At 42.0% G+C, this 12,920-nt stretch overlaps 1 protein-coding gene across 1 annotated transcript; it reads left to right on the top strand.

The window, feature by feature from the left end:
• Nucleotides 1–2,178: 2,178 nt before the first annotated feature.
• ARPC3 (actin related protein 2/3 complex subunit 3) lies at nucleotides 2,179–11,929 on the top strand. The gene is made up of 7 exons (XM_077748011.1): nucleotides 2,179–2,274; nucleotides 4,408–4,507; nucleotides 7,805–7,881; nucleotides 9,674–9,742; nucleotides 10,559–10,685; nucleotides 11,041–11,135; nucleotides 11,615–11,929. Exons 1-7 carry the CDS (start codon nucleotides 2,269–2,271, stop codon nucleotides 11,675–11,677), a joined length of 537 nt encoding a protein of 178 aa, XP_077604137.1. The 5' UTR covers nucleotides 2,179–2,268; the 3' UTR covers nucleotides 11,678–11,929.
• The last annotated feature ends 991 nt before the right edge of the window (nucleotides 11,930–12,920 follow it).

Raw genomic sequence — 12,920 nt, 5'->3', positions numbered from 1 at the left:
CCTGTAGTGTCACATTTTAACTAAAGACGTGCAAACTGGGAGAAGCCATAGCTTTCAGTGGTAACTTGTGTCTGGGGGCTTGGGCTACAGGTACAAGTCAGGTATTTGCATCATGGTCCATTGGTTTGAGCTATTGCCGGGGAGTGGGGCAGGTTGGGGGTCAATCAGTAAAGAATAAGCAGTACTGTCCTGCTTAGAGACTCCTTGTAGCCCTGAGTATGAAAGGGTGAAAACACGCTCATCTCCCAATGTTGCAAATTAGAAATTTTATTGCCATGGAAGACAGGAAAGGCAACTAACTTCATTTGCCCTCGTTGCTCCTTGAACTGTTTTTCCCTGGTTTAGCTTCTGGAATCTGGTATGTGCCTCTGGACAAGAAGTAAAGGACCAAATTGAATTTCCTTCTCCTCTAGACATGGGTTTCAAAGATGAGTATGTCCATTCCAGTCAGTCCTCAAGGATTTCATTATCTTGATGGAGAGCCTCCCATGATTCTGTGGAAAAATTTACTGGTAGGTGCCAGGCACTGAGGACAAATGGGAGCACTCAGACCAGACAAGGCCCTAGTCTCATGGCGTTAACATGCAGTCCCTTGAGACCATAAACAAGGAAACCTTGATAAGGAATGGGAAGAAATGAAAACAGTAATGAACTGGAGAGTAACTAAGGGGCTACTTGGGCTCATTGTCAATGAAAGCTCCTAAATGGTGCTATTTGGCTAGAAACCTGAATAAGAAATCATTTGTGGGAACATGGGCCAGAGTATTCCAGTCTGAGGGACTGGCAGGAGAAATGGCCTGAGGCAGCAATGAACTTGGCACTTAAGGTGATGTTGGAGAAGATCATCAAGAGGATGTGACCACTGGTTGACCCTTAAACGAGGTTCCTCATCCCTCCCACCCCTCACTGTTGTAAGGACATAGTCTTGAGAGAATATGATGTTGAGCCCATCTGGATATGACTGAACCCAATTATGGCCTCTATATAGACTTACTGTGGCAGGTAACGGGACATCTACTCTTGCCTTGTCAAAGATAACTCTTATAAGTAAGTTCCCTCACTTGATTAGAACCACGACCTGTATATCAGGATTGGCCTTCCTCTTCAGTCTTCTTGCCTTCTATATACAAGGGCCAGTTTGCAAACTAACACATGAGGTGGTTCCTAGTAACAGGTAAAAAACTCCTGAGCTTTTCGTATGTTCCAGGCATTTAAGTTTTACATACTTTACATGTAATTCATTTCATCTTCACAAAACAGTGAGGTAAGTAGATTATCTCCAGTTCGGGTGAGGAAACAGACATAGAGAAGTTAATTAACTTACCCAAAATGACACCACTAGTAAATATTAGAGCTAGGATTCAAGCCCAGAGTCCATTTTTGCAGTTTTTACACACACAAAAAAGTGGAGTTGGGTAATGCATAAATCCCTCTCTGCTCTCCTTTCCCCATTATTAGAACCAGTTGTTTTCATTCATACACTCATCAAATATTTATTGATGCTTTCCGTGTACATCACTATTACAGGCGCAGGGGATACACAATAGTGTACAAAATGGAAAAAATCCCAGCTTTTTTGACGTTCACATGAGTGGGGAAATAAATACCAAAAGTAAGCTAAATAATAAAAGAATCATATCTGTGGGTAAAAGAGAAATAAAGATAACACAGGGGAGTGGATTGGGGTTGAATTTAAAATAGTGTGACTCTTGTGCTCAGTCAGTTGAACATCTGACTTCAGCTCACGTCATGATCTCTCAGGTCATGATCTCGTGGAGTTCCTGAGTTCGAGTCCCACCATGGGGCTCGCTGCTGTCAGCGCAGAGCCAATTCCGATCCTCCGCCCCCCATCCCCGTCCCTCCCCCGCTTGTGCTCTCTCTCTCAAAACTAAACATTTTTTAAAAATTAAAATACTGTGATCCAGGGAATGCTTCACCGAAAAGATAATCTTTGAGGAAAAACAAAGTTTTGAGATGAGTGACCCTTAGGATTCTGTAACCCAGGAACCCGCTCCATTTCGCTCAAACTTCACGCAATGAGCGGCACTCACAGGCCCTGCCTAGTGTTCGGGCGCCCTCTGCTGTCCCTTTCCTCCCTGAGCAGCCTCAGCCGCCAGAGCAGAGAGACAGCAAGACCGGAAGTGCCGCGTCCTCCCCTCACCCTCCCCTTCCGGCTCACTTCCGCCTACCCCGCCCGGGACGCCGGACCGGAAGCGTAGCGCTGTAACTCCAGCCTCCTGGTCTAGCTTCAAACCGGGAGCCTCCAAGATGCCGGTAAGGGGGCGAAGTCGCGGTGTGGGGAGATGGCGAGAACTGGGGAGAGCGGCGAGGAATCGTGCGTGAGCTGAGAGAAGCGGGCCGAGGAGGGCAGAGAGGAAGCGGGCCCTGAGCAGGGGAGAGGCGAGGGGAGGGGGCCTGTCGTTGTAGGATTGGGTCGGCCGGGGGGGACGGGGCCGCGGCAGAGTGGGCCAGAGACCCCGGGCGTGCAGAGGAGGCTGCCTCGGCCCCTCTCGCCCCTTTCGCTCCAGAGCCGACCCCTTCTCTCGTTCTTCCCGTATCCCCGGACCCCGGCAGGATCCCCAAGGCTTCACTAGAGCCGAGAAGCCAAGGACTGTGCTTTTTATTTTTTAATACTGAAGGCTAGGGTCCGGCTTCTCATTTTCTACCCCCCGCAGGCCCACTTCCTCTTCAACCCCCGGGGGCGGGTCCCTCCCGCTGCTTGTCACTGTCATACCCCACTTCCCGGACTCCTCCTCTGTCGCCCGGCTGTGGTGGCCACACTTAGCTGCTGGGTGTAGGGCCGCCAGCGCAGACGCAGGGTCGGCTCCTGGTTACCAAATGTTTCTATTTTCGTGGGCATCAGAGTAGAAGTAAAATTGATAGTAGTCTGTTTGTCCTTCCTTGCCGCCAGCCAGTCTTGTGGGGCAAATTTATCGTCATCGTGGTCTCCATTTTGCGGATCAGGAAAAGGAGGTTCAATAACGTGATTACTCACACAAAAAATTTACTGAGCCCCTGCTGCTTGCGAAGTACTGTTAATAGCTGTGAATAAGTCCAACAGTCCCCTACGCTCGAGGTTACAGTCTAATGGGGAAACAAACATGTAAATATAAAGAAGGTCGTTTTAGATAGTGACAAGTGCGATGATGGAAATTAACAAGACAGCTGGTGAAGGTGAGGGGGGAGCCTGCTTTAGATGAAGCATACCTGTGACAAAAAAGTGCAGGCCTTAGTTACATATTTAATGAATCCCATAGCTACCATTTGATTCCTCATGTGTGCCAGGCAGACCCTAAGCTACACACTGCATGTAAATTATCCCATTTAATCCTCAACAATAACCCTGTGAAGTAGCTACGTTATTGTTCCCATTTTGCAGAGGAGGAAATTGAGGTTCAGAGAAGGTAAGTAACTTACCCAAGGTTGTGTACTGATGGTAAAGCCAGATTTTAAGCTAGGACTTTAAAGTCCTGTGCTCATTCCTCAACTTTCCTGGGATTACTTATTTGATATCTGCCAACATTAGGTTGAAAGTTCTTCAAGGACAGAGATCATTCTGGTCTTACCTACCATTGTATCACCATGCTTTGCACATAGAAGGTGTTTGGTTATCATTTGGTGAATGAATGAATATATGAATGGGGCCCTTCTTGTGTTCCTTTGTAAAAGGCAGAACTAGGAATCATCACACAAATTGCTTTCATAAATATGGTTTCCCTTGCTCCTTTAACACACATCTACTGAAGGCAATAGATAACTCTTCATTTTATACATTTGGAAATAGGCTAAGAGAAGAAAAGTGATGTCTTGGTCAAACACATAGCCAGGAAGTGGCAGAACTGAAAAGCCAATGCTTGGGTTCTGGTTTAACAATAGCTTGGGGAAGGGGGGTTGTACCCCTGATTTATATAGTGTTTGCCTATCTCTGTAGCAAAAATACTCCCACCAGTTACAAATGTGATGTCACTGAACATGAACTTGGAAGATGCACAGTAGCACATCATTACATAGTATTTCTACCACAAAGATAGAAAAGTTATAGATAACCTTAGGATCATAGCCAATAGTGAAATAATTTTTAAAAACAGGAAGTAATGAATTCTCAGTACTTATTACATTTGTCTTTAATATAATTTATTTAATTGCAAATTTATATAATTTTTAGTAATGGCTGTGTTTAACAACCAGCTTGCTTCTAAATTTTAAAAACTCCTCAGAATTTTACATCTCGTTTTCATGAGCCAGTAAAGAGCCAGCTCCAGAACATGGCTGCTGCCATCCCCTTTCCCCCTTCCCTAGTTAGTCTTGGGTGGGTTACTGTTTTTCCCTCTCGAGAAATGTTACTTATCTGCCCCACTGACATTTACTCTTTCTGTTTGCCTATTCTTACCTGGCTTGCCACAACAGGCTTACCACTCTTCTCTCATGGATCCTGACACCAAACTCATTGGAAACATGGCACTGTTGCCTATCAGAAGCCAGTTCAAAGGACCTGCCCCTAGAGAGAGTAAGTCAAAACTTCTTTCCATTATTTTCAGATTTTAGTAGGAAACATCTAGCGATCTTCAGACATTATCAAGTCAGGCAAAGTCTTAACTCAGTCCTTGGTCTCATATTGCTCTTGTATTTTCTCTCCGCTTGGTGGATATTGCTTTCCAGGCCTTCCAAGATGAAGAGTAAATGTTGCATCTAATAAGAAAGTGTATTATTGCTGCTGAGTTCTCCAGGATATTTGGTTGAGAGGGAAGAGGAAATGTGCTTCTGGACACTGTTCGGTCATCCCACTATCAGTTCTTACAAAGTGATCTAATGCTGCTATCTCTGTAGAATAACGACGCCCCATCCTTTCTCTGTCTTCAGGCCGGGGGAGAACAAAACAAAACTTTTTAACCCCTTCCCCCATCTAATTCTACTTCCTTTATTCATTTTCAGTACCTTCATTTTCAGCTGTACTTCAATCTTAAATCTTATATGTCCTGTATAACATTGCACATCCTTTCTCTTGCTTTTCTGAATTTTAGATCTTTGTTTTCTTTCTCGGTACTCACTTTCTCTTTTTTTGAACCATGTCTTACTGTTTAGAAAGCCCCATTCTTTTTAGGCTCTTCTGACACATTCTGAGATGTTCTGCCAACAGTGTGATTTGTATTGTATTAGACATGGTTTCCCTGTACCCAGAAAGCATCTTACTGATTTCCATTTTAGGTCTCTTCCACCATAGTTTTCATTGTCAATCTTGTACTGACCCTGTCTCTATTCCTCTGCTAGACTATTTGACTTGACCTCTTCTTAATTTTGTTTTCAATACCAGTGGAAAGCTCAGTAAACTCAAAAAATTTGGTGAGTTGCAATAGGTTTTACTTGATTCTGAGATGAAGAAAAAGAAGAAAAATCGTATAAAAGAAAAGAATTACAGTGCAAAGAAAGAATAAGAGTCAATGTTGGCCCAGATTCCTTGAGAAGAAGCCTTTTCAGATGGTTACAAAACACCACTGTAGCAGATTAGAAGGTGCCAGGGTTAGAGTATGTCTAATTACCACCTTTGCGATATTTCATGGGCCCTTAAGGGAGAAGGGGGCCCCAGGAAACCAGATCTTCTCGTGGTTTCTGTAGATAGGAAATGACCTGTTAGCTTTTCCTCAGGAGACAGGATTAGACCTGAACAGGAATAAGGAAGGAGTACAAGCCTGTGCTCTGAGCTAAATAATAGGTAGCATTAATCCATTTGATTTATTTATGGGGCACCTGGGTGGCTCAGTCCGTCGTGCGACCGACTCTTCATTTCAGCTCAGGTCATGATCCCAGGTCATGGGATTGAGCCCCATGTCAGGCTCCTCACTGAGGGTAGAGTCTATTTAAGATTCTCTCTTTCTCTCCCTCTGCCTCTCCCTGCCACTTGCTCTCTCTCTTTCTCTCAGAACCAAAAATAATTTTTTTTACATTGGACAGATACCTTTTGAACACTTTTTTTTTTTTTGTGGGAGACACTCTTCTAANATAAATTTAGGAGAACTAGCTGGTTTTGTAAACAATACCACATCTTCTGAGGAAGTTTCCTTTTCTGCAGATGAGAAAATAGATTGGGAGAACAGAGTCTAGAGTTAGAATTCTGTTGAAATTCTTTAGCAAGGGAACAAGCAGTGTTAAAGTCAGCTGAATCACAGAGTGCTCAACCTTCAGCATCGCCTTGCATTTCTACTGTGTGAGAGTGATAGCAGTCACAGACAAGAAATATAAATAACTATCTCTGGAAAAAAAAAAAAACAGTCTGTGCATTTCTGCAACCAGCTGCCGGATATCAAGACCCTGGGATTTTGACCTTTTTAAAATAAGAAAAGGAAAACAAGACTGCCAAAGAAATTGTAAAAGGAGATCTGTCTTTGTCGCAACAGTATTCCTGGCTTTTCTCAGTCTCTAACCACCTAAAACAGCTTGTACAAGTATATTTTTTAAGTCATAGTTTTCACAGAAAGATGTATACCTGAGCCCAGTGTGTTTCTAAATGACAATTGAGACTTTTCCCCCCTGAAACTGCAGTATATGTAAATTCAAATCAAATTACATTGACTACTTTTTAGTTTTAAATAGTATTTTATCAAAGTTAGTCTGTGTCTCAGTCTGTTTTTATAAATGCATTGAGAAATGTCTGGAATGGTGTTCAACAAATGTTAATAGTTATTTCTAGGTAGTGAGATTTAGGGTGACAGTAAAATATGTTTTTGTGTTGATTAATTTGTTTCTAATGAGTGTATTTTTTATGAAAACAATAAAGCTATAAGAATAAATCATGGGGGGGGGGGGCGCCTGGGTGGCTTAGTCGGTTAAGTGTCCCGACTTTCGCTTAGGTCATGATCTCGCGGTTCGTGGGTTCGAGCCCTGTGTCGGGCTCTGTGCTGACAGCTGAGGGGGGGGGCGCCTGGGTGGCTTAGTCGGTTAAGTGTCCCGACTTTCGCTTAGGTCATGATCTCGCGGTTCGTGGGTTCGAGCCCTGTGTCGGGCTCTGTGCTGACAGCTGAGGGGGGGGGCGCCTGGGTGGCTCAGTTGGTTGAGCGTCTAGCTCTTGAGATCAAACCCCACATCAGGCTTTGTGCTGACAGTGCAGAGGCTGCTTGAGCTTCTCTCTCTCTCTGCTCCTCCCTCTCTCTGTATATAATAAACTTTAAAAATAGCAAGATTTTTTAATGTTTTATTTATTTCTAAGAGAGAGAGACAGCGTGAACAGGGGAGGGTCAGAGAGAGGGAGACACAGAATCCGAAACAGGCTCCAGGTTCTGAGATAGCTGTCAGCACAGAGCCCGACACGGGTCTCGAACCCACGAACCATGAGATTGTGACCTGAGCCGAAGTCGGACGCTTAACCGACTTAGCCACCCAGGTACCCCAAAAAATAGGAGGGGTTTTTTTTTTTAAAAAAAGAATAAACCATGTACGTACTTATTTTTCTAGAAATTGTTTCTAAAGACCTTATGTCTCAGTAACCTCATTTTATTTTATTCAACTCCATTTTTAAGTTTGTTTGTTTTGAAAAGAGGGAGCAAGTGGGGGAGGGGCAGAGAGAGAGGAGACAGAGAATCCCAAGCAGGTTCTGCAGTCAGTGCAGAGCTCGATACGGGTTTGAACCCATGAACCATGAAATCATAATCTGAGCCAATGTCAGACGCTTAACCGATGGAGCCACCCAGGCGCCCCTCAACTCCAAGACTTGACCATTGAGCTGGGCTTTTTTTCTGTATAGCTTTTTTTAAAGTGTTATTTTTGCATTTGGCTAATGTTCTCTGCCTTCCTCCCCTTATGTCCTGCTTAGCAAAAGATACAGATATTGTGGATGAAGCCATCTATTATTTCAAGGCCAATGTTTTCTTCAAAAACTATGAGATTAAGGTAAAGTACAGAGCTTTTAATATTTAATTTAGTTTCCTGATGAGGATAATAATCCACCTGGCTGTTAGGATTCTGAAGAATAAATAAAATTGAATGAGATTGTATGACTTTAAAAACCTAGAGAAGTGCCTAATATTAGACCCTGTATCAACATTAGTTTAAAGTCTATACCATGGGTCAGCAAACTACAGCCTAAGGGCCAAATCTGGCCCGCTGCCTCTTTTTACAAATAAAGTTTTATTGGAACACAGCCACATACATTTTTAATACATTGTCTATGGCGGCTTTCGCACCACAGCAGCTGGGTTGAATAGTTGTGACAAAGTTTGGTCCACAAAACCTAAAATATTTAATATCTGGTCCTTTTCAAAGGAGGTCTGCCAACCCACGATCTACACATTTTTATTTATTATCAGCATTAGTAAATCTCCTACTATGTGCCAGTCCAAAACTAAAAATCCTACATGATATGATATTTTTATGTACTTCTGTGTCTTGGACCTGAAATGGAGAAATAAAGAAACTTCAATGCTTCTGGCCCTTCCCTCGACTACCCTTTTCTCCTTTCTGCCCTTAGTTCTTGGGAGGAATGAGGTCAAGAGGAAGGTAGAAGGAGGGTGGCAGAAGAGGAAAGGGGGAGATGGAATAAATTAAAAAAAACTTTTCTGAATTCCTCCTATGAGCAAGTTATAGGAATGTCAACAACTTTTCTTGATAATATTCTTGAATATGGAACCTCTCCTTACCAAACCTTGACCTTTCGGAATCAGGGTGTGAAAATCTTTTGGTTTGTAGGCTTTTATTCTACAAATTGTAGTCCTATGATACAGTGTTTTCTGTATTTAATGCCTGGTCTAAGTGTTATGTTTGTAACAGGTGTAAATAAATGTATTTCTGCCACATCTCATTCTCCTGAGTGTCATATGCTCTTAAAAATACGGACATGTGTAGTTTGTTTTTAAGACTGTAGATCTGTGCCAGTTTGACCTGAAGTATGTACCACATCTCAACATCCAGTCTTCACATTTTCCTTTTGGTTAGATCAAGAGGTGGGCTCATGGAGCTCTTTAAGAACAAGGCACACATGAAGGGGCGCCTGGGTGGCTCAGTTGGTTAAGCGTCCAGGTCATGATCTCATGGTTCCAGAGTTCGAGTCTCGTGTCAGGCTCAGTGGTGACAGCCTGGAGCTGCTTCAGATTCTGTGTCTCCCTCTCTCTCTGCCCCTCCCCTGCTCATGCTCTGTCTCTCTTTCTCTCTCTTTCTCTCTGTCTCTCTCTGTCTCTCTCTCAAAAATGAATAAACATTAAAAAAAGAAGAAGAACGAGGCAGACATGAAATAGCTGTTTCCTCCATTAAAGTCATGAAAGCTTTTGTTCTTGGCAGAGATCCTGAACTGAAAGAACTTTAAAAATTAGCTGACCATATGGTGCACTTCACATTTTCCAGGCAGTTCTAGTACCTCTCCTTCTACACAGAGGGAGGTGCTGTTGGCACAGCTTCCCAGGGACTGAGAGGCAAGGAGGATGTAGAGATGAGGGCAGCTGAGGTGAACAGGAACAGCCACACAGCTCAGGATGGTAACAGGCGACTCCCTCCCCAGGAGCGGACAGACAGGTGGCTCGAGAAGACTGCAGTTGGAGAATGGCAACTTTTGATGCCATAGGAACTCTACTTGCAGTTTTCATTTGACGCTCAAAAGACAAAGCTTGAGTTTTTATTGCATGTGATTATTATGTTTTCATCAGGACTGTTTGTAACTTATGTGTTTCTACCCCCCACCCCACCCCTGCAGAATGAAGCTGATAGAACCTTGATATACATAACTCTTTACATTTCTGAGTGTCTGAAGAAACTCCAAAAGGTAATTAAACGTGGATGATTGTCTGTGAGGAAAACACAGTAACACATGTTCACTCAGCTGTCTGGACTTGTTGAGACTTTCAGGACAAGTAGATAATAACTTTCTCTGACTTAGAGCCCAGACCTAAGAGGAAAATCTGAATGTGGATTCTAAACCTATAATTTAGTTGCTAATGAGCAGATAAGGGTGTGGTGTTTTAAGCCATTGTGTGTGTCTTCCCAAGACAGAAATCTTTCTTTTAAACTCTTGGCTCAGAGGTTGTTAACCTGGGGCCCAAGGATATATAATCCAAGGGTTGATGAGCTTGAATGGGAAAAAGATGATGTCTTTCTTTTCACTAACTTGTAGCTGAAATTTGGCACTTACTGTAATTATTAACGTAGGCAACAACCCACAGTAGCCTGCGCCATATCTGTGACTTTTTCTTCAGTAGAAATCACAGCATTTCCTTATTACATTCAGAGTTGAAGATGTTTTGAAATTTTATTTTCACTCATTACTACAAATTTTAGTTATTAGGTCCCCTGCCTGGATCTTGTCATGTAGTACATTAATAAAGAAGTGCACATAAGTCATTAATTTGGCTTTTTAATATTGTAATTATTGTGTTTGACTATATGATTTCTTTCGTAATCTTGTATATTTTGGTCATTTAAAATAGTATTCTGCGAAGGGGCCCACGGGCACCCAAAAACACTAGTAATCCCAGCCACACCTACTTAAACTAAAAAATTACAAATTGGACATTATTATCCTTTTCCTCTGTAAAATATGTGTCTACAATTTTTTCTTTTTCTTTTTTCTTTTTTTTTTAAGTGCAATTCCAAAAGCCAAGGTGAAAAAGAAATGTATACACTGGGAATCACTAATTTTCCCATTCCTGGAGAGCCTGGTTTTCCACTTAATGCAATTTATGCCAAACCTGCAAACAAACAAGAAGATGGTAAGAACAGGGTTTCCACCTCCCTCTCTATGGCCCAAGATTTTCTTGCTTTGACTTCTTACCCCTTCCTTTCCTTATCTTGATTGGTATACAGGTTGAGAGTGGAATCATTAGTACAGATACTGTCTTACCAGTCACTCTCACCAAAGATTCTTGGCAACAAGTATAACATGTAGAGAATCTTTTGAACCAAAATAGTTATAAAACCATTTGGACTGTCATTTCTATTTCTTATCTTGTCTGAATGTGTAGAAATGTATTGCCAAGGTCACTGTCCAGACCAGCAACCAGCACACTTTGGGGATGCATTCTCAGACAGGATTTTTCTTATTGTACTCCCGGCTCTTGATTTTAGAGATGATGAGGGCCTACTTACAGCAGCTGAGACAAGAGACTGGACTGAGACTTTGTGAGAAAGTTTTTGACCCTCAGAATGATAAACCTAGCAAGGTAAGACCCTCTTCTTTCACCTATTTAGTTGATAAATAACCTTTTACCACGTAGCTACCATTAAATAAACTAAGATCTTTCGTTGCAAGATTAGTTTCTGCACTGCCGTGTTGCTTAACTTTGAATGGGTGCCTAGTACATAGTAGGGGTTCAGTGAGCCATACTGAATAATGAACTGCGTATGATAAACAGTTTGGGTTCTATGTTCTCATGTTAGGGCATTGTAAACCCATAGGGCAGATTTTCTATGTGAGATATCTTGAACATATTACATTTTTTTTGTCACCATAATTTTGACTGATTGGTGAGTCAAAAAAAATTTTTTATGTGTGTTTTCAAGAAGTCTATAACATAAGAGATGCCAGGCCAAGATGACATTTTGTTATTACATAAATTAACAATTTAATTTATGACCTTAGCTTGAACTTGCATGGTGATTTGACAGCTACTATCCATACTGTTTTATCCCCTCTTGTTAGTGGTGGACTTGCTTTGTGAAGAGACAGTTCATGAACAAGAGTCTTTCAGGACCTGGACAGTAAAAGGAGCCTGGGCAGACATTCCCACAGCCATGGGCAGCGTTTTACAGCAAGATGTACACAGTTCTTTGCCTTTATTTGATAAAGTTTTATACAGAAGAGAGAAGAGACCATGTCTTCACTTGAAGAGCTCTTTATCAAGAATTTGGGTATTGGGGAGGAAGAACAAGTTGTCGAAGGGTGATTTGAAATTTTCTGCGTTATTAAGCTGGTGCTTAATAAGAATAGGAAATAATAAAGAAATTTCTAACATTCCATGTCAGAAACCTTTATTGCTTATCTTTGACATTCACTTAAAAAGCTTTTGAGATAATATTCAATCTTTTAAAGTGTGCAATTCGTGGCACGCCTGGGTGGTTCAGTCGGTTAAGCATCCAACTTCCGCTCGGGTCATGATCTCATGGTTTGTGGGTTCGAAACCCTCATAGGGCTCTGTGCTGACAGCTGAGAGCCTGGAGCCTCTTCGGATTCTGTGTCTCCGTCTCTCTCTGCCCCTCCCCAGCTCGTGCTCTCTCTCTCGAAAATAAATGAACACTAAAAAATAATAAAGTATACAATTCAGTGGTGGTCACCCTCCTGTCCATTCTTGTCCTCCCTCCCACCCCGTCAGTCTCTGGCAACCACTGATCTATTTTCTGTCTATGGATTCGCCTTTTCTGGACATTTCACAATAATGGGATCATATAACGTGGCCTTTGTGTCTGGCTTCTTTCACTTAGAATAACATTTCCAAGGTTCATCCATGTTACAACAATAACAGCACTTCATTCCTCTTTTCTTTTTCTTTATTGTGGTAAAACATATAATGTTACCATTTCAGTCATTTTTTTAAGTTTATTTATTTATTTTGAAAGAGAGAGCAAGCACAAGCTCGATCGTATGAACTGTGAGATCATGATCTGAGCTGAAATCAAGAGTCAGACACTTAACTGACTGAGCCACCCATGTGCCTCGTTTCAACCATTTTTAAGTGTGTAGCTCACTGGCACTTAATGTTCACAGTACTGCGCAACCATCACNCTGCTCACGCTGTCTCTCTCTCTCTCTCTCTTCTATAAATAAATAAAAACATTAAAAAAAAAATTTAAAAAAAAAGAAACACTAACCATTAAACCACTGGTGACTAATACCCAGCTCCTGGTAATCTCATTTCTACTTTCAGTCTCTGAATTTGCCTCTCCTGGCACTTCATATAAGTGGGATCAAACAGTATTTCGCCTGTTTTATCTGACTTCTTTTACTTAGC

Source organism: Crocuta crocuta, unplaced genomic scaffold (genome assembly GCF_008692635.1).
Source record: "Crocuta crocuta isolate KB4526 unplaced genomic scaffold, BGI_CrCroc_1.0 scaffold29, whole genome shotgun sequence".
In the NCBI taxonomy this organism is placed as follows: Eukaryota; Metazoa; Chordata; class Mammalia; order Carnivora; family Hyaenidae; genus Crocuta; species Crocuta crocuta.
The sequence above is the reverse complement of the archived record's forward strand: the minus strand, read 5'-3'. Positions and strand labels throughout refer to the sequence as shown.